General features: G+C 40.2%; 4 protein-coding genes across 4 annotated transcripts; 2 read left to right on the top strand and 2 right to left on the bottom strand.

The window, feature by feature from the left end:
• Positions 1 to 3124: 3124 nt before the first annotated feature.
• On the top strand, positions 3125 to 8723 carry LOC104425757 (probable beta-1,4-xylosyltransferase IRX10L). Its single transcript, XM_010038542.3, is given in 9 exon segments — positions 3125 to 3148; positions 3265 to 3302; positions 3800 to 3977; positions 4036 to 4077; positions 5967 to 6168; positions 6920 to 7267; positions 7270 to 7307; positions 7407 to 7648; positions 8011 to 8723. Coding segments are annotated over 9 exon segments (1626 nt in total). The 3' UTR covers positions 8525 to 8723.
• Positions 8724 to 9316: 593 nt separating this feature from the next.
• Positions 9317 to 10744, top strand: LOC104425758. Its single transcript, XM_010038543.3, has 4 exons — positions 9317 to 9599; positions 9679 to 9737; positions 10333 to 10450; positions 10550 to 10744. The coding sequence occupies exons 1-4, from the start codon at positions 9391 to 9393 to the stop codon at positions 10626 to 10628; spliced, it is 465 nt and encodes a 154-aa protein (XP_010036845.1). The 5' UTR covers positions 9317 to 9390; the 3' UTR covers positions 10629 to 10744.
• Positions 10745 to 11218: 474 nt separating this feature from the next.
• LOC104425759 (chromophore lyase CRL, chloroplastic) lies at positions 11219 to 14635 on the bottom strand. Its single transcript, XM_010038545.3, has 9 exons — positions 14226 to 14635; positions 14055 to 14104; positions 13875 to 13935; positions 13737 to 13772; positions 13585 to 13635; positions 13400 to 13492; positions 11916 to 12020; positions 11676 to 11768; positions 11219 to 11562 (listed from the first exon to the last, which is right to left on the bottom strand). The coding sequence occupies exons 1-9, from the start codon at positions 14388 to 14390 to the stop codon at positions 11425 to 11427; spliced, it is 792 nt and encodes a 263-aa protein (XP_010036847.2). The 5' UTR covers positions 14391 to 14635; the 3' UTR covers positions 11219 to 11424.
• A 464-nt stretch (positions 14636 to 15099) lies between these two features.
• LOC104427637 (carbonyl reductase [NADPH] 1) lies at positions 15100 to 17727 on the bottom strand. Its single transcript, XM_039305770.1, has 4 exons — positions 17565 to 17727; positions 17140 to 17398; positions 16682 to 16876; positions 15100 to 16081 (listed from the first exon to the last, which is right to left on the bottom strand). Exons 1-4 carry the CDS (start codon positions 17657 to 17659, stop codon positions 15686 to 15688), a joined length of 945 nt encoding a protein of 314 aa, XP_039161704.1. The 5' UTR covers positions 17660 to 17727; the 3' UTR covers positions 15100 to 15685.
• Between the last annotated feature and the right edge of the window lie 2924 nt (positions 17728 to 20651).

Genomic DNA, 20651 nt, shown 5'->3' with positions numbered 1-20651 from the left:
AAATGAAATCGCAAAACTAAAGCAGCATGACATGTTAGAAGAGGAAAAGATATATAATTTCGAAGAGAATCTTGCTGAGGCTAAAGTGGAACAGGATGACATAAACAGAAAATATATCTCGCATAAAGAAGAAATAACGAAAGTCTACAAGAAATTTACCTTGGGTTCGAGGACTCTTCAGCATATTATCTCTTTGCAAGTTCCTTTTAACGACAAATTTGGTGTAGGTCATGAAGAGGGGCTTAAACTGAAGAACTAGTGTCCCAAGGCGAAAGACAGATTGAGCTACAAGCCTCCACCTCGCGCTGATAAAGAACACCATACCAAACATTTTGTTAAGCCCATTGGTAGAAGTTCTTTAATTGCAAGAAGCGTGGCGACGCCGAGCACCGTAGATAGGAATGTCGCATATATCAGAATAATACTGTCAAAAGTCTCATTGATCGTTACAATGAGATAACTCACAATAAAGAACCCGAGCAAATTTGGGTGCCTAAAAAAGCACCGTTTTTTGTTGTATGTGAAAAGGAAGAAGAACAAATTTTACCTCGACGGTGGACACTTAAGAAATGAGTTGATCAAATGTCAATGAAGGAAAAGTCGTGTTTGGTGGAAATGGAAAAGGAAACATCACTGGAAAAGGAACCATCAAACAAGGAAATTTAACCATGAAGATGCTTCACTGGTCAAGGGGCTCAATTGTAGCTTGATCAGTATAAGCTAGATGTGGATTCAAGATCAGTTTAGAGGACAACGAATGTTTTGGCATAAGTAAGGACAAGTCACAAGCATTTATAGGAAGAGGACACAATAATTTACTTTAGATATTGAATCTGATTCTATCAAACGCCGTATTTCAATCAAAGATGAAAGCAACTTGTAGTGTTGAAAGCTTGGTCATATCAGCTTTAAGAAGATCCATTAGTCATTGACAACAGGTTTAGTTCGAGGATTTCCCAAGATGAAATATGAAAAAACAAAACTTTGCAGCATATGTTTGTTAGGCAGGTAGGAAGGTGAGAGGTTCTTTCAAATCCATAAACTTTGTATATTGCAGCTTCTACATGTGGATCTCTTTGGACTGACCGAATTATAAGTCTTGGCAGTGAGAAATACTATTTAGTTATAATTGATGACTATTCTAGATCTACATGGGTTTGATTTCTAGCACATTATAGTGAAGCCTTTCAAGCCTTTGTCATATTTGTGAATAAGGTTCAAAATGAGAAGGATTATGTTAAAATATGTCTTGAATTTGAGCCTAATGCGAAATTACAAATATTCCGAATTGGATATGTTGCAGACATTCGAAATCGAGTAAAGAATGTCCGAAGATTAACTTCCCAAATTTAAATTTGTGTTTGAGAGTTTGGTCGTTAAAATATGAAAGTCCAACTTTTACTTAGATTTGGATTTTGTTTAAAACATACAGAGATATATTTTAGATAAAATCGTTTAAGATAGGAAATAGAATCCTATGAGAAGTTGGCAAAAGAATAAGGGTCTCACTTATATATATAAACTTGTAGCCATGGATGGAAGAGGGTTGATTATGAAGAATTAGTCTTGAAGCACTGTCTTTGTCGTTCTTATTCGTGAATTACATCCAAGAAGACTTAGTGTTCAAGCCAATTAAATCTTGTGGTAAGATTTGCATATAATTCATTTGTGAGATTGAGAGATTATTTTTTGAGAAATTTTGAGGCTAAACACTGCGCGCATTATTGGGTGTAATTAGGGCTTGGGAAACACTGAAAGTGTGTTTGAGTAACTTGAGTGTGTAATCTACTTGTATCGCTTAATCTATAATGAAATTTGCTGCTGCTCCCCCGTGGAAGTAGGTCTTTATGACTAAACCACATAAATCTGGTGTCCAATTTATTTTCTTTTTCTATCTATATTATTTTTTGATCGCTTGCCTTTCGCAACAAGTGGTATCAAAGCTAGTTTTGGCTAAGTTGAAGCGAATCGATGGCGACAGAAAAAGTAAAAATGAGAATTGACAGATTTGATGAGAAGGATTTTAATTTCTGTAAGATGCAGATTGAAGATTATCTTTATCAGATGAAACTACACTTGCCCTTATCTAGGGAGAAACCATATACGATGAAGCAAGCTGATTAAGATTTGCTGGATAGACGAGCTATGGGTGTTATTCGGCTGCCGTTGGCTCGTAACGTCGCGTTTAATATCTTGAAGGAGAAGACAACTGTTGATTTGATGCAAGCCCTATTAGATATGTACGAGAAGTCCTCTGCGATCAATAAGGTCTATTTGATGCGACGTCTATTTAATTTGAAGATGAGCAAATATGTGTCAGTTGTAGATCATATCTATGAATTCAATGTGATTGTTAGTCAACTGAGTTCAGTTGAGATTGATTTTGAAGATGAGGTACGTGTTTTGATTCTGTTATCCTCATTGCCTGATAGTTGGAATATTACTATTACTACTGTTAGTAATTCCTCTGGGTCAACAAGTTTGACGTTTGATGGGGTTCGAGATTTGATTCTAAGCGAGGATATTCATAGAAGAGAATCTGGCGAACCTATATTTATTGCTTTAGTAGGTGAAAATAGATGAAGATCTAGAACACATGTGGGTAAGAGTAGTATTAATATGAATGGACATAGTCAATCTAAAACTGCTGATGTTGTTTGTTGGAGTTGTGGCAAGATGGGGCATATTAGAAGGAATTGCCTTAAGCTGAAGAATGAGAAGGGTAAGGGAATTATAATTGATTCTGCAGATAATGTTGCATCTATAGCAGATAATGCCAATTATGTCTTGTCTATCACTAATAATTCATCGTTTGATGGATGGATTATGGATTCTGGTTATTCTTTTCATATCACGCCAAATAGAAATTGGTTTATCAGCACGGGTAGTGGTAAAGTCTGGTTAGGGAACAATGCTGAGTGCGATGTTGTGGGTGTTGATGATGTTAAAATTAGAATGCATAATGGCATTGTGGGGACATTGACTAGAGTAAGACACGTTCCGGAATTGAAAAAGAATTTAATTTTCTTGGATGCCATAGATTCAGCTGGTTGTAGGTATTCTTTAGAAGGTGGAGTTCTGAAGGTTATTCAAGGTGCCTTAGTGATAATGAAAGGAATCAAGCATGGAGGCCTGTATAAATTTCAAGGTGAGACAATGACAAATTTCACTATGGAGACGTCGGATGCATCTATTCGAGAGTCTTTGACTGCTTGAGGAAGACCTGGTGTTTGTGCCAATGCACAAGTTTGATGCTGGTGTCAGGATCACGCGATTAAGAGCTTTGATCAAGATAGAGACTGGTAATTCGATCAAGCATGTGTGGACTAACAATAGCATAAGTTTTACTCAGAGCTGGCAAATAAATTCTACATGAAAGAGAGATAGTGAAACACCGCACTATTACTAGTAAATCACAACAATTTGCAGAATTGATGAGCATAATATTACTAGAGACGGCCCGAAAAATTATCTCTAGTTCTAGTATTGCTAGGAGAATCCTAGCTGATGTGCTTAGTACGATAAGCTGCCTGGTGAATAGATCCCCATCAACTACTATTGAATGTCGGACTCTTGAAAAAGTGTGGTTAGGTAACGTTGCTGGTTATTCTATTATTAGAATGTTTGACTGCTCGTGTTATTTTCGAGTGAGTGATGGTAAGCTTGATTGGAGGGCAAGGTGCATATTCTATGGCTATGCACAAGGTGAGTGGGGCGATCGGTTGTGGTGCCCAGATATAAATTCACCTGTTAATAGCAGAGAAGTTATCCTTGATGAGTCTTCGGTATTTCTGGCTAGGAGTGTTTATAGCAGTGTTGATATGGATCTGGACGATGTTCAGCTTGAGGTGGAATTGCGACCAGAAACTCCTGAGGTAACGTATACGGGTACTAGCAAAGTAATCGACATAAATGGTGCTTGTAGTGAGGTGGAGACTATAGAGCCGATGATTGTTGTAACTGCTAAGATTAACAAGGTACGTATTCGATCTCGTGATAGATATGAATGTAATAATGGTTTTGCTTTATCTGCAGTTAAGGAAGTTGCGTCGGAAAATCCTTGTGGAGCAGTTAAAGGTGCATGTGGAGTTGGTATTCTGATGAGGTCCTCGGTTATGGCGAAGTTTAAGTGAGGCTTAGACTTAGATAATATCTGTGGCGGTTGAGCCCATTGAGAGCTATAGAAGAGTAGCAGCAGAGTTTGAATTTTTGTGAATCGATTGCAACTTGGCTCAAATGTTGAGCCAAGGTGGAGATTGTTAGAATATGTTTCGAGTTTGAGCCCAATGCAAAATTACGAATATTCCGAATTGGATATGTTGCGGATATTCGAAATTGAGCAAAGAAGATCTGAATATCAACTTTCCAAATTTGAATTTGTGTTTGAGAGTCTGGCCGCTAAAATAGGAAAGTCTAACTTTTACTTGGATTTGGATTTTGTTTAAAACATACAGAGATATGGTTTGGATAAAATCATTTAAGATAGGAAACAAAATCCTATGAGAAGTTGGCAAAAGAATAAGGGTCTCGCGTATATATAAACTTGTGGCCATGGATCGAAGAGGGTTGATCATGAAGAATTGGTTTTGAAGTGTCGTCTTGTCATCGAGTGCTTGGAAGGGATTTTCTTTGTCATTCTTGTTCGTGAAATACATCCAAGAAGATTTAGTGTTCAAGCTAATTAAATCTTGTGGTAAGATTTGCGTGTAATTCTTTCATGAGATTGAGAGATTATTTCTTGAGGAATTTCGGGGCAAAACACTGCGTGTGTTATTGGGTGTAATTGGGGCTTGGGAAGCATCGAGAAAGTGTTTGAGTAGCTCGAGTGTATAATCTCCTTGTATCGCTTGATCTATAGTGAAATTTGTTGTTGTTCTCCTTGTGGACAGTAGGTTTTTATGACCGAACCATGTAAATTCGGTATTTGATTTTTTTTTTCTATCTATATTATTGTTCGATCGCTCGCCTTATCGCAACAGATTATGTGATTTTTGCTATTAGAATTGATTGTGGGGGAGAATCCGATTACTAAGAGTTTTATGATTTTTGTAATGGGATGGATTCAATCAAAATTTCTCCTCTCCATATGCTCCATAGTATAAGGGTGTGGTTGAAAGGAAAAAATAGAGCTCTATAAGATCTAGCGAGGCCCATGTTAGTTAAAAGTGGTATTCCGTCATACTTTTAGGCAAAGGCTATGGCAATCTTGAGAATCCCCCATGCTGTTTATTACTCGCAATTTCTTTTGAAATAATCTCTCAATATCATATAGGAATTACGCAAAATCTTAACACGGGATTTCCTCTCGCATGCTCTTTATGAAGAAAGCCCACTCTTTATATAGAAGAGAGAGTTGGATCCAAAATAAGAAATCCCTTTTTAGAAAACTTACCAAATTAGTAAACATGTTTAGATTAGGAAATGTTCCTTTTTGGGGTTCAAATTCAATATATATTTTCAAAATAGGAAGAGGGTCGGAAGGTTTCGAACATTTTCTTCCTAGAAGGGTGAATGATGGGGTGTGTGCAAACTTCTTCACATATCGTTGTTACAAGACCCATTGAGTCTATCTGAAGTTTTAGAAATAGAAGCGTGCAAATAATTGGGGTTGGCTACCAACCATGCTTGACCAGTAAGGTCATATGATAATTGATGAACAGCGTGTTACATGGTAAGAGACCGTCGCCACTTCATCATCCCGTCAACTCACTGCTGAAAAGATCACGCGACGACGAACAAACGAACGAACGCGGCCCATCAGAATAGTCGCAAGAGCCCGGCCCAGCTCGTGAATTTTCACCCAGACAGCCGAGCTGGAGCTGGAGCTGGAGCTGTGGGAGAGTCAAGAACGCCATCACCTGCTCCCCCCACCGCCACCACCAGCACCACCACCTTCCTGCTGACTTCCAAAGGACTTCCCAACCATCCTCCTCCTTCCTCCTTCCTCCTTCCTCCTTTGATGTTGATCCGGTGTTCTCTTGGGCGATCCTAGGCAAGAGCATCCGAGTCGGGGTACTCTTCTTCTTCTTGTTCCCCTTTTACTGATAAATTATGAAGATGTGGGGGCCTTCTTCTTCATCGGGCTTCTCTGCGTTCATCTCTCGCCGGTGTCCGCCAGGATCGGAGCTTCAGATTCGGGTCGCACCCAACCCACCGAGCGCATCTCTGGTGCGATTCCCTCTCCCTCTTCCTCTTTCTTCGCTTCCGTAGCTTAGCTAGTCAATTTGGTCGTTTTCCTTGCTGGATTTGATCTCGACGATTGTGCAATTTGAGTAATGTGTGTGGGAGGGTATGCTCCACTGGCACCCTTTTGTTGCTTGTCATCGTTTGGGATGCCCTTTGCGAGAAAACCGGAGCCGGCTCTCTCAGATTTGCATTTGCTCAGTATCACCCAGCTTTTGGCTGTGAGCCACTTCCAAAACCTGTAGATTTATCTCAAGCTTTGAATCTCCTCAACCCAATGGGGAATCACTCTTCTAATTTCAGTATTTCTTTTTCTTCTTCTTTTAATATAATGCCGAGTACTTCGTAATAAATTTGAATATTGGTGCTTCTACAGACCGGTGTTTGGTCCCAGAATTCTACATTCGTCCTTTAACCTGTACACATGCATTCCCGGTTCAAATTCGTACTCAATCTTGAACTGCACACAAGGCCTCGTATCCCCAAATCCTGTCTTCCACCTTTCGTACCTAGATTGATATGCCATTTAACTCCAATGGGTCAGTCTCAACTTTGATTTGCATAGACTATTCAGCTGTGAAATGAGCTATTCGTTCATATAAAATGCTCAAATTCAACGGGCAGAACAAATTTTTTGCCTCGCTTTTGAAGATATCAGTTGATAGTCACACAAATCTCCATTAATCGGATGCTGAAAGCTTACAACCTTTTGTATGCTTTGGTGGAAATGATGCAGGCAGTGCTGGTGATGTTCTGGAAGATGACCCGGTGGGAAGGTTGAAAGTATTTGTTTATGAACTCCCAAGCAAGTACAACAAGAAAATTCTTCAAAAGGATCCCAGATGCTTGAATCACATGTTCGCTGCTGAAATCTACATGCATCGCTTTCTCTTATCTAGCCCCGTTCGAACCCTGAATCCCGAAGAAGCTGATTGGTTCTACACTCCTGTTTACACCACTTGTGACCTGACGCCAAATGGTCTCCCTCTGCCTTTTAAGTCTCCCAGGATGATGCGAAGTGCTATACAACTCATCTCCTCAAATTGGCCTTATTGGAATCGGACTGAAGGAGCCGATCACTTCTTTTTGTACCTCATGATTTTGGAGCATGCTTTCATTATCAGGTAAGAGAATTGTCCTTTTGGTTATCCTAGAGAACCTTTTAATGTGTTAAAAAAAAAAGAAAAAAAGATAAAGAATCCCACTTGACAACATTGCTGCAGGAGGAGAAGGCCATTGAAAGAGGAATTTTGACCTTGCTCCAACGTGCTACCTTGGTTCAGACTTTTGGTCAAAGATATCATGTTTGCTTGAAAGATGGCTCGATCACAATTCCTCCATATGCTCCTCCACAGAAAATGCAAGCGCACCTGATTCCTGAAAAGACTCCTAGATCCATTTTTGTGTACTTCAGAGGTCTGTTTTATGATGTTGGAAATGATCCCGAAGGTGGTTATTATGCAAGGTAATGCCTTTTCCATTTGGTAATATGAGGGTTGACATTGCATCCTACTGCTATTGTCTCACTTTACAACCTATGTCCTTGCTTTGTGGAAGCCTGCAAAATTAAGAGATAAATGCTGATGACCAACTGAATCTGTTGAGATATGTAATGCTGTCATGTGGAACTAGAATTAATCAAGACTAAATGTTATACTGGCTTCTCACTCAAACCCTTATATCAGGGTCAAAGACCAGAAGGGAGAGAATGTTGATAGTGTTGATTTTCTAAGATAGTCGTCTGCTTGTTTTGTTCTAATGCCTCTATTGTGAATTACATCCTACATAGAAGACACTTGAAATCAATGTCTTTACCTTCATTTTCAGAGGTGCAAGGGCAGCAGTCTGGGAGAACTTTAAGGACAACCCCCTGTTCGACATCTCAACGGAGCACCCTTCAACTTATTATGAGGATATGCAAAGGGCTGTCTTCTGCTTATGTCCACTTGGGTGGGCCCCTTGGAGTCCAAGATTGGTTGAAGCCGTGATATTTGGATGCATTCCAGTTATTATAGCGGACGACATAGTATTACCTTTTGCTGATGCAATCCCATGGGAAGAAATAGGCGTGTTTGTTGACGAGAAGGATGTGCCTAACCTGGATACCATTCTGACCTCAATTCCTCCAGAAGTAATATTGAGAAAGCAGAGGTTGCTTGCAAATCCTTCGATGAAGCAGGCTATGTTATTTCCACAACCAGCTCAACCAGGGGATGCTTTCCACCAGGTTCTGAATGGTCTTGCACGCAAGTTGCCGCACGGGAGGTCAGTTTACTTGAAGCCAGGGGAAAAGATTTTGAATTGGACTGCAGGCCCTGTAGGTGACTTGAAACCATGGTAGCATCACATAGAGCTCAAACATCACCGACTTGTCCAGTGCTTTGTGTCGCAACATTGTATCGAAATTGCAGAAGATTAGATCGAAGTGTAAAAAAGTTGTGATTTTGCTAACATGTATCTGAATATAATTTATCTTTACAGTTTCCAATGCCTGGAGTATGTCATCCTTAAATTAGTTGATGGTGGCCGGAGTTGATGAATTGTTGCTTTGTTGATTCATTTATGCTTGCGACCTGTGATCGCTCGAGCCAATCGTGGTGATTTGATAAAAGTGAAGCTCAAGGGACTATATCAACCCAATTGTGACTAGGGGGATCTTTAAATTTATCAGTTCGGTTTCAATTCTTGTCGAGGGTTTGATTGAACAACCAATGCCTGGGGGACTAGTCGCGGGAAGGATCCACGCAGCCTGAATGCACGAATATTACTAGTAATTCCATTCGTCTACCAGGATACATAGGCCTGAATGGCTAGAGTAATACACGTGCAAATTAGATGAAATCGAAACAGATGGCTCTCGTGAGGTAGTCCAAGGATGTGAAGAATGGAGGTGGGTTTTTCAACATTGGAAGAGGAAAAGTAGAGTCATGGAGACTTACACGTACGGGAGTGCACGATGGATTGGGTACCCTCTGTTTTCTTACGAGGTGCAGAGTGATGTATTGGGTATGGATTAACCACGTTTCCGAAGCGATCCGACGGACGAGAAGAGGTGTAAGTGGCAAAATGAAGGAGGCAGTCGATGACATGAGATTCACACGTTCTTGGACACGCCACTGCCTTTATCACCTCCTCATCATCGCCATCTCTCTCTCTCTCTCTCTCTCTCTCTCTCTACTTCTCCTCCCACACCCAGAAGAAAGGGAGATGGCGCAGGGGCTGCCGGTGACGGCGCCATTAGCACCGACGACTAGGATGAAATCGTCCTTCTTGTCCCCGCAGTCTCTGGGGATTTTGAGCGCCAAGGTGAAGGTGGCTCCGTCTGCTGCGTCTTCTTGGACCTCCTCCCCAATGCCGAGGCCTTCCATCTCCATGCGTCTTGCCTCCAAGCAAGCCTACATCTGCCGCGATTGCGGGTACCCTCTCTCTCTCTCTCTCCACCCGCTTCCCTCTGAAATTCGGGTGCTCATTCCCTGATATATAACTTGGGTGCAGCTACGTTTACAACGACCGCACTCCCTTCGACAAGTTACAGGACAACTACTTCTGCCCTGGTAATAAAGAAATCTCACTGTACCCCCATTATCAGTGCGGTTTCGCTTCTTTCTTATCCATAAAACCTGGGAGCATTGCAACTTCAATTCAATTTGCACCCACATACTCCGAATGTTAAACCGTACAGACACTTTGTGTTGTTCCGATGATACTTGGTGACAGATTTTCTGGTCGTAAATGCTGAACTCTACGATGTAATCAACGATAGTTGGGGGATTCATAGCTCCTCATTTAGTCTTAGAAAAACTACTAATACAGGGAGGATGCTTCAATCAGTCCCACGTTAATGATTGACCTTAAAAGGTTCAAAAGTATTTTGTTGTCTCCTTTTGCTCAAATTGCTTACTTTCCACTGGTACAAAAAGATGTGAGGTGATCTTGTTTCATTTGACATGTATGTGACATGAATTTTGATACATCCATGGATGGATCCGAGAAAAACTCAGTGGAAAAGTCCGATGCATCTTCCTTATATTTCATTTCAAAGATGAGTAGGAGGAGCAGAGACGTCCAAGGAGTGTTCCAACTGTTGTCTAGGGGAATATCTTGTTCCTTTGATTAAGTGACCATTTCTTCTTCAAATTTGGTGCGCAGTATGTGGTGCTCCCAAACGGAGATTTAGGCCGTACGAGCCTGCCGTGTCTAAGAATGCTAATGCCGCGGATGTTCGCAAGGCAAGGAAAGCTCAAATCCAGAAGGACGAAGCTATTGGGTAAACACTCCCTTTCCCTTTCTCTCTCTCTTTCCTCCTACCTTTTTGGCCTTGTACCTCCTCCTCCTCTTATTCTATTTTTCCATCTGGCTCGTGCAGGCGATTTTTGCCCATTGGTGTGGCAGTTGGAGCTGTTGCCCTTGTTGCTTTGTATTTCTATCTCAACAGTTCATTCTAGTCTATTTCCCTATGCTTCTATTTCGTTTACACATTATTTGTTGAGAATACATCTTCATTAAGTAACTTGTCAGATTTTGATTTCCTGGAAGTAAATCTTGCCGTGATAATACGAATTGTCTTGGCTTTTATTTCTAATCAAACTGGTTTATATAGATAGAATTAATTGATTGTCAAGAGTGAACAAATTCAAGGACTGAAGAACGGAAGGTTTGTGACACGTCTCACATTATCCGGGTTGAACATGGGACTGATTCATTATTTCATTCCATGCACCTTGAGTTCATTACTTAAAAATCTGGGCACTTGGAAGCCACTTCTATTCTGATAAAAGGCGGTACATTTATCTTAAGAAACTTAACATTCCTATGAGGTTGCAGCGTATCCGCTGCCAGCATCATTCTGATCCTTGGATGCACACCACTTCGTCAAATAAACTACTACAAGTATCATTCCGCCTATGTCATTATCCTCCAGTCATTACCAACCCACCAAGAGGTTATCCGAACTTGAGCGTACTGCCGAACCTCACTATTGATGCACATTGCATCGCTCTCTTGATATCCATCTTCTCCTGGTATAGAAATCAACTAAGGAAACTCGTAACTATAAGCATTACAATCGTAACTTCTCTATTTTTAATCCAACCAGGATGTACAGCTGATATAATGAAGAGATTTGCAATTTTACAGGGCATGTGCCAAATAACTTGCGAGAGGACAGCTAGGAGGCAGCATATGCAATATTTGCCCCTCAACGTAAGACTATCTCAAACTATTACACAAGGACATTTTAACTCATTCCTGCAAAACAAATGATCCCTCTATACTTTTCTCCATGGATTGTGGAAGAGGAAACTTTAGAGAGAACACATCACTGAAGCTCGAGGATGGTGCAGGCTTAAACTCGTATGGACCATTCTTGGGTCCCCAAACCTGTAACAAACATGGTTTTGTAGCATTACATGTCGCCGTATAAATCAACCTCCCTTCATCTTTTATTGTCGGATCGAGTTGTGGAGATAAGTGTGAAGGCCGAAAGAACTAACCTGCTGTCCATCCTCATCGTATCCCCTCTCCCAAAAATGTAATTCGTGGTTCTTCAAAACTGCAAGTTCAGAAGTAGAGTAGGCTGCCCCATTCTGCCAGAAGAGGCAAGAAACCATCTCATAATATGATAGGTCAAGAGTTTAGAATAAGAAACAACAGAATACAAAAACGCATTACTGTATTAAGAGACATCCTAAAGTTAAGGGTATTAATGGAACATATGTTGTGGAAAGACATACCCACGAATTAGGGAACCCGCTAGGTGGAGTTGAACCTTCGTATAAGCAACGCTTTCCACGATCACAACGCTTCATATATATTGTTGTCAAGTGCTCTGCAACATCCTGTGGATGGTATAAGAAGGTCAACCATGAAACGCCATTTGTCAGATAACAACTGTTTCAGCATAAACAACACAATGCCTAAAAAGGACTCTTTCTGTCAAAAGTAGCATCTTCGCAAATTGTCAGCTGCTGCTAATAAGTTGAAGGAACAAAAACATCCTGAATGTTGAATGTCGGTGGGGAAGCATTGACTAGAATTAACAATCCAATCAACTTTTCCCCATAAAATTTGATCTCACACAATCATGCCAGTCTCACAGAATAGGATTCATTGCGATTTATAGAAAAGCACACCTCATAACCCGACATGAGTAGCAGAATGGGCCGAATTAGTAAGATACTGATACTATAGCACCATTTGGGAGTATATGAGAATCACTGGTACCACAAGAGACCCGGTATGCTCAAAAAACCCACTACTGAGCTTTTAGTATTCCAAACCTCCATTGTATAAGAGATAAGTCAAGCAACTCAAGCCTCATTACATCTCCTTGTAAACGTAAGTTACATGGAAGTGGATGGTTTGAGATCACAGGTAGGTTTGAGAAAATGAGAGGCATTTAAATGGAGAAAAAAGTAACTGGATCAGGAAAGATGAGAATTGACGTGGTTCCTAACCAAGTTAAATGTAAAGAAAGCAGGTCTCTAGAATCATTAGGGTAGAGTTTAGTGAAGAATTTTTCTTTATGCTTCACTAATTTGTGACTTCCAAATAATCCCATGGACTCTGTGCTTCCCTCTTGGTCCAAAAGATGTGAACTTCATGGATAGATCCGCTCATCATCTAACAGATGACCTCAACTATCATAAAGTAGGAAATATTGCTTTTCTACGTAGAATGATTTGGTTAAGAATCGAGCTTGGTGGCTTCTTAGAAAAGCAAAGCAGATGAGGGCATGAAATGGATATCCAGAGGTGTGTCCAAGGTGTCCGCACAAATTTGCCCAAATGAATGATAGGATCCTAGGTTACTACCCAACCTGGCTCATCAATGCTGCTAGCGCTTGTGGAAGGATTCAGGGCATCAACAGAATAGCCACAGCAAAAGTAAGTTCACTACTAACAGCATAGTAGACACTGGATGCAGAATATCAAAGTGGTACGAGTCACTCTGCCTATCGAAAATTGATGGAGAAAACACATATACAGTCTAAAGAAGTGGAGGGTGGAAACAAGACTACGAGAGCTACTGAGTTTAAATTTGGAACTTGGTTCTAATAACTCTATGTGCTCCCCCCTGGAAAGCTCAAAATATTTTGTGCAAGCAACAGATAAAATGAACTGATCACACACTTCATGTCAGAGATATGCATAGGGGAATCCAATTCTTCAATTTAAGGAGTCTTCTGATAATTGGTAGAAAGCAACGGAAGACTTACGTCGATCACTTCAGCAGGTTGTGGCCTCTGGTCTTTTGGACGATCGCAGAAGTTCTTATACTCTTCCATGTCTCTGATGGCAAATGAGCTAACCTATCACAAGTCAAGGGTATGTCGGGGGCAGTGATGATTGGTTTTGGTCAAGCTGGGGAAGTAAGGAGAAGGAAGGGGAGAAGCAAAAGTACCTCAACATCGCATTTCAGCTCTTTTGGACAGGGCTTGACCAACAGAAACCTCTGCGACCAGGCAGCTGTTAGACAGTGGATGAAGAGGCGAGAGGAGGATCTACCCAATATCAAAGGAAGAGAAACTGCGGGATGGGGAGGGTGGAGATTACCTGGCGAAAGGGCTTCTGGGGAGTTCTCCAGAACGCCTGAGGCAGAGACGGGGATCAAATACAGCACCGCACGGCAAGTGAAGCGGAATATATTTTGGAGGGTCGGGGCCAAAGAAGGAGAAAGAGAAGGAGAAGAACCTGTTCGAAATAGAGGACCCTCGAGCCGTCCACCATCTCAGCGGCGGGGCACGTAAGTAATCTGGGATTGCAACAACGGCAAGAGAAGGTGTCCATGACACGAACTAAGCCCAAAAGAAAAGCGGGGGAGGGGCGAGGTAAAGACGAATTCTTGATCTGATGATGATCAATTCAACAGACCTGATGTTGAAGTAATTATCGGGATCTCTGGCGGCTTGCTCCTTGGAGAACTGGGTTACCACACAGGACGAGACTCAGTGCGCGATTCATTCACTTGGCGTCCCAAAAAAAAAACTAAGAAAGAAAGAACAAGAGAAGGCAAAGAGGGGGGGAAAAGGAGGGAAAGCAGACCTTTTCGCCGGAAAGGGAGTGAGAGACGAAGCGGGCGTGGTCCCATCGAGTGGTGGACTTGGTGAGACGGCGGAGGAGGAGAGCGCCCCCCGCCACCAGCAACGCCTTGACGACCACTCCCCTCGCCGCCTTGCTCCACCCCTTCCCGTCCGTCTCCGAACTCATCTATCTGCTTCCCTCCTTCCCTGCTCCTCCTCCTCCTCCTCCTCTTATGCGATTGGCGATGGCTATGGATGGACTTCACACTCCCTCTCCCTCTCCCTCTCCCTCTCTACCTCCCCTCATCTTCTTCTTCTTCTTCTTCTTATTTTCTCTCGTCTCCGTTCTAACAAAAGAACAAGAAGAAGATGAAGAAAATTACGCACGATTTTGTGAGGCCACTGTTATCCCTCCACCTCCCGGTCCACCTCCCCAGTCAATATTTCAATTTGGTGCAATTTTGGATCTTCACCGGATCCCCTTTGTATATATTCCCCTTTATATATATATATATGAATATGATCATTCCTTTGAAAGGATGGTGTCTTTAATTTGCTTCTGAAACTAACCTGTTCTTCTGCCCTCTTGATTTTGTGTTGAGTTCCAAACTTCCAATGAATGACTCTGTACATGAAAATAGGTTTCGTATTTGTAGGCTGTTTTCATAATTCCACAAGACCTGATTAAGTGATTAGTTATAGGCACGTCGCAGGATATGGCTTTACACGATTTTTTTTGAGTGTACACGAACAATGATTTATGTCTATAATCCAATGTCCTCTCCTAGGACCTGATGGTTTATCACTATTTAGCTAAGGTCTTGAGCTCTAATCTTGTTTTTGCCAGCGGCGACTTAAGGATGCAGATAGTAAACAATCTCTCATAAATTTGGCGATCACATAATTGTATAATCGATATAAAAATCTTAACTTTGATTAAAATCGCAACACCCCTTATGTGATATGTCCACAATAGAGTTCACTGGAGCCGCTAATGCTATCCAAATAGACTCAAACCGCCCGATGACAGGTTTCTTGTCACAAGATTCACCAGCGAGAGAGCCGTGTTTGCCTCATGTTCAAACATTAGGTCGAACTGCCCTTGGTTTTGGCGCCAGGAAATCTTATCACATCAACATCAGGAAAATCATCCAAAGCTACTACCTAAATCATATGTCAAAAGACGACTTCCACGACAGTTAGCAGGTTAAGGGATGAGCTACTCCCCCTCTGATTCATACGTTGCTTGAGCCCGGCCGATCGTTGAGGAGATGGCCTCAAAGTGTCACCCAAGGTAATGTTCACCAAGCCCTACCTCTTCCCTTCCTTCACTGATATCCAGCTTTCTGTATGCCCTCATTCACCAAAGGAAAATGGATGCCAGTGCTCTATCCTCTCTTCTTACAGCTAGCTAAGCATATATCTGGGGTCCCGGTTTTGTTGTACTTATTCAAAAACCTTACAACACGAGGCTTCGCAGCTTTAAAAGCTAACCTCACGTCTCTCCGCAAAGAATTTCCCAGTCACTGCCTGATCTGGGAGAAGGGCTAGCCACACTCCCGTGTCCGCCCCTTCCTCCACTGAAATGTTGCCAGCCCAACCGGTCATAGCAGTCTTCACCCAGCCCGGGCAATAACAATTAACATATATCTTCTCCTCTTCAGGTCGGTCAGACAGTGTCTTTGCCATCAGTCTTGTGTAGGCATTAACTGCGAGTTTGGATACTGAGTAGTCCGTAAAAGTTTGTGGCCACCCACCTGATGTCCAAGTTCCATCATCTACTTGTTGTAGGAAAGTGGCAACCGTTCCATCGATGAGTTCCTCTGTAAGTGTGTCCAAGTCACCCAGCTTTCGTCTCAGATTCAAGTCATCGATCCTCTGTCAAAAGTCAAAAATTAACCGCTCACTAAATAGATAGAAATTTACATATTCAAGGCAATTTCAAGTGTTGAGCATATGTTCAAGGCACATTGCTTGCTTAGGATTTATAAGGGCATATGTTCATGTGATCTTCCCTTATCTAACAGTTATAAGATTTTGGATTAGAGTTTCTAACATACTATTAGAATCGAGCTTTGATTTTCATGCTCCGAGTAAAATGTCATGTCTTTCTTCTATTTTTTTGTATATTTCATTCACAGTTCTTTAACTTCACGGGCGTTTCCATGCAGACTGAGGATTTCTAACACTGAGGATGAGAGATTGAACTTCCTTTCAGATTTTGGATGCATATATTGCCTGCATCATAATGATTCTAAGTACCTCCCAAATCTCATCGAGGCGGAACTGCTACATGATGAGGACTAGGACAACTAAAGGTGGATGGACAAATACAGACTCAAAAAGGACCAGATTTTATATGGATCAGAAGATTATCAGATACTTGAAAATGAAATCACAACATAAAGGTCATCCTGCCCATCAAAGAAACATCCTTTTTTCTTTCCATTTTGTCAGCAGCAGGAGAAGTCAACTTACGTTTCTTCTTCCATTTAGTTTGCCCAGTCGGGAGCTCACATTAACGATACGGGCGCCCACAGCAGAAGGTCTCATCAAGGGGATCATGGCTTTTATCATGTTTTTGGTTCCATAGTAATTGGTAGCCACAACCATATGAGCAGACTCAACGGAGTTGTCCGACCCAACATTGAAGTTGACACCTGCGTTATTCACCTGAAGGCAGAGAAAAATCGACTTCACTTCCGCAGGTAAAGTGATGACCGCCTAGGCTATGGTTATCCTACTCAAACGTTCTTCATGCGAGAGCAGAGAGCAGCAACCTCTACTAGTCCCGATTCACATTCAAGAGCTACCCAATTAAAGATGTCCCAAACTTTTTTCCGGGTAAAAGGAAATAAGAAAGTAGGTTCACAGTCAGGGTAAAAGGATGGGACAAAAGGAGGAGGAGGAGGAGGAGGAGAAGGGAGAGATGGTACCAGGACGTGGATGCCCTCGTAGGTTTGCCGTATCCAATCGACGAAGAGTTGAATGGAGGAAGGGTCCAAGATGTCGAGCTGATGGAAGGCGACATCCAGGCCGCCTTCTCGCAAGACCCTCGTCGCTTCTTGGCCAACACATTCGTCCCTCGACGTCAGCACGACCGTCAGCCCATGCGCCGCGAGCTGTCGGGCAATCTCGAACCCAATGCCCCGGTTGCTCCCGGTCACCACGGCGACCGTCTCTTTGGACCACCACCTGCAGCATTTCTCAGGACCAAAGGGCCAAATTACAACGACCTTTATATGAATCCTTTATTCTGAGCATCTGTCGATATAAGGAATCGAAGGGAACGAAAGGGATCTGTGGAAGAGAAAGAGGAAGATGGATGGATGGATGGGAATGGGGGGGGGGGTGATTATACCTCTGGTGATCGGAATAGGGGATGGTCCTGAGAAGAGAGATCTCCTGCAATCTTTGCTCCCTGCGCTCTCTGGCTCTTTCTTTGTTGCCTCCCATCCTCTGTTCCTCTGTTCCTCTGCCTCTTCTTCTACCTCCTCCTCCTCTTCCACTTTCGCAAATCCCTTTCCTTAAACTCTGCAAACCGGTGGGATGGAGTTAGGATCCCATGCGTGCGGGAACATGGTGCATCGCCCCCCAATCCTGCCCCCACGTGGCTGGTCGTAAGTTGAGCAGGTATTTAGGTCAACGGCGCCTGCTTCAGGACGACACGTACCCGTCCAATCCCCACCCCCAAAAACACCTGTTGTCCCTCGTCTTCTTGTTCCGTTTGTTGGCCATTTCTCCCTTGATCGCCGTTAGAAAAATTGATTCTGCATATTTTTTTGTATAATTTTTTATTTTTAAATATTTTTATTTTATTTTTCTTGATTGGTCTTGATCGATTGTTGCTGATACTCCGTTACTTTCGTTATTCGTGCCCATATTAATTTGCCTAGTATGCTAACATTTTGAGGTGATGACATATTATGCCAAATTATCAACCTCAATTGCATTGTCTTTTTCAATTTTGTCTTTTCGACTTAGTAAGTAGATTTCGGTCACTAAAGCGTGCTTCAACTGCTAATTTACTTTTAATAACAACTTTCAAAGTTGTATATTACATAGTAGGTTTACCGGTCTTTATTTACCCGACTTGAGGAATTTTCTTTTAAAAATTACCACCCATTGATGTGATTTACTAATCAATTTAATTTGATTGTGGCAACTATTAAATTGTTATGATAAGTTACGAAGTTCTATCTGTGGAGCTTGCTTTCATTTTACAGTCCTTATTACCAATCTTTCCAACTTTTTTTTATGGGGATTGCTTCCAAGAATTTAGGATATGTTTTGTGCATATATTGCTAATATTCTCTATTTACTGGGTAAGCATTGAGGTAGTTATTTTCTAAGAATTACATAAGTGATACACTATAAGTCATTTGTCAAGATTATTGTGAAGTTATAACAATGTGATTTGGGAAGTGCAAAATAAAGCACATTAATCAATTATTTTTATAGTAAATTGAGATATAGTGCATTATCTTTTGTTATAACCTTTTCTTGTATTATTGAAATGGAATAATGTTTTTCTGATTTTTTTTTCAATTCGTTACCATAAAAAAGTCTATAAATGATTATGGTCCTTCATTAGAAATTAGAAATTTTAAAAATTTACCAAATAAATAAATAAATTAGATGAGATTCAAGAAACCCAAAAGTAAATGCTATATTAATGGAAGAAACTATTAGAAAGCCACTCAAACTAAAATTGGTTATCTCATTTAAGTGTTAATAATGATTTCAAATTTGAGTTAATAAACAAAAAATAGTTATTAACTTAATCGGAGTAAGGTTGTTGAATCGCTCTAAATAAATTGATAATATCATGTAGGAGTTTGTAAACTTAAGGGGCGGTAAAAAGAAAGAAAGAGAGAGAGTAGAAATCCAATTAGTTATAGAAATTTTAATTATTACATAAAATGTTGGTAAGTTAAATGAGGGTTGGTATTTCATAATTTAGAAACTTAATTGTACAAAAATTATTGAATCTTTCAAATTAGTAATTTCTTATATGTTTAGATAAATTTAAGAGTTAGCAAGGCAGACAAATAAAAAGTTGGCAATTCATTAGAATAGTTTGTAAGTAGAAAAAAATAATAAAGATGAATAATAGCTAAAATTAGAATTGATAACCTAAAACTTGTTTGTATTTTAATTATAGGAAGGATGACAATTCATTCAAATTAAGGGTGGAAGTTCTTATAAGAGCGGGTAAGATTTATAGGTTGGTGAGCAAATGAAGTAAAAAATTGGTAACCCTCTAGAAACTTTGGTATCTCCAAAAGGGAAACAATTATAAATAATTCAAGTAAGAGTTAATAACCTAGTTTGTGACTTAATTGTAAAAATGTTAGTAAACCACTGAAATAATGTTTGATAATTTAACATAAGCATCGGTTAGTTTGAGGCATCAATAACTAAAGTTGACGATTTTAAAAAAAAATCGAAATAAATAAAATAAATAACTCAAATAAGAGTTATTAAATTGATACTAGTTGCTAACTTTAATGAAGAAAAATTTAAAAAGTCCTTAAGTTCTAGTAAGTAACTTCATATAAAAATTAGTAAGTTCTGATCGTTGGTAAAAATTGATAATTCGCCAAATATCAAGGAGATTGGCAAAATTTCATAAAAATATAGATAAATTGCCAACAAATTACAAGGAATTAAGTGATTGATCATTTTATTCACCTTCACCAATAGTTTCTTGAAGGGGTAATTATACAAATGATTCCTTAACTTTGGTCTAATGTATAATATTATCTTTGAATTTTCAATTTATTCAGTGTAATCCATGATTTATATATATATTCAATGTCATCTTTGAACTTTTATTTTATTTAATGTAATTTCTAAAATTTTTATATGCGTTTAATCTAGTTCTAGACTATATACAAACAAGCACAAGCTTATTGCCAAATGTCTCGGACTATCGAGTCATGAAGCTTATCTAGGAGATGTCTTCTATCTGCATTCACAATACAAATAGAATTCGATCCATTTCATTTCTTGTTATTTTCATAAGGAACACTGCTACAAATTTTACTATACTCTTGATAGTGAAATATCAATCGTTTGTTGAACCCTAGGAATTGCATGCAAGTAGGATGCTCCAAATTCATCCAAGAGTTCTATAAAACGTCTTTGGTGAAAAAAAAAATATAAATGCAAGATTTCACAGAATTGAATTAGGTCCATTAATCTAAAAAACAATCATAATACTTGATTTCTCTCAATTCAACAAATCTAGAATTTGAATTGAAATTAAAGATTTTTTGATTACATTAAACATTTTCAAATATTTGAATATGTATCAAGAGGATAGAGACTACATCACATGAATTAAAATTTAGGAATGATATTACACGTTGAGCTAAAATTCAAGAATCATATAGAATTAAAAAAGTGCACCAAATAGAATTAAAAGTGCATAAACAATATTACA

Source organism: Eucalyptus grandis, chromosome 11, assembly GCF_016545825.1.
Source record: "Eucalyptus grandis isolate ANBG69807.140 chromosome 11, ASM1654582v1, whole genome shotgun sequence".
In the NCBI taxonomy this organism is placed as follows: domain Eukaryota; kingdom Viridiplantae; phylum Streptophyta; class Magnoliopsida; order Myrtales; family Myrtaceae; genus Eucalyptus; species Eucalyptus grandis.
This window is presented reverse-complemented; position numbering and strand designations above follow the sequence as displayed.

What these genes read in the sequence shown, in the direction of transcription:
- LOC104425758 (XM_010038543.3), top strand. Translation starts at nt 9,391, where the DNA reads ATGGCGCAGGGGCTGCCGGTGACGGCGCCATTAGCACCGACGACTAGG. An exon ending in TACATCTGCCGCGATTGCGG is followed by an intron (nt 9,600 to 9,678) that starts GTACCCTCTCTC and finishes ACTTGGGTGCAG; the next exon opens with CTACGTTTACAACGACCGCA. An exon ending in CAGAAGGACGAAGCTATTGG is followed by an intron (nt 10,451 to 10,549) that starts GTAAACACTCCC and finishes TGGCTCGTGCAG; the next exon opens with GCGATTTTTGCCCATTGGTG.
- LOC104425759 (XM_010038545.3), bottom strand. Translation starts at nt 14,390, where the DNA reads ATGAGTTCGGAGACGGACGGGAAGGGGTGGAGCAAGGCGGCGAGGGGA. An exon ending in GATAATTACTTCAACATCAG is followed by an intron (nt 13,936 to 14,054) that starts GTCTGTTGAATT and finishes TTGCAATCCCAG; the next exon opens with ATTACTTACGTGCCCCGCCG. An exon ending in AACCTGCTGAAGTGATCGAC is followed by an intron (nt 12,021 to 13,399) that starts GTAAGTCTTCCG and finishes TACCATCCACAG; the next exon opens with GATGTTGCAGAGCACTTGAC.
- LOC104427637 (XM_039305770.1), bottom strand. Translation starts at nt 17,659, where the DNA reads ATGGGAGGCAACAAAGAAAGAGCCAGAGAGCGCAGGGAGCAAAGATTG. An exon ending in CCCTATTCCGATCACCAGAG is followed by an intron (nt 17,399 to 17,564) that starts GTATAATCACCC and finishes GAAATGCTGCAG; the next exon opens with GTGGTGGTCCAAAGAGACGG. An exon ending in AACTAAATGGAAGAAGAAAC is followed by an intron (nt 16,082 to 16,681) that starts GTAAGTTGACTT and finishes GACTTTTGACAG; the next exon opens with AGGATCGATGACTTGAATCT.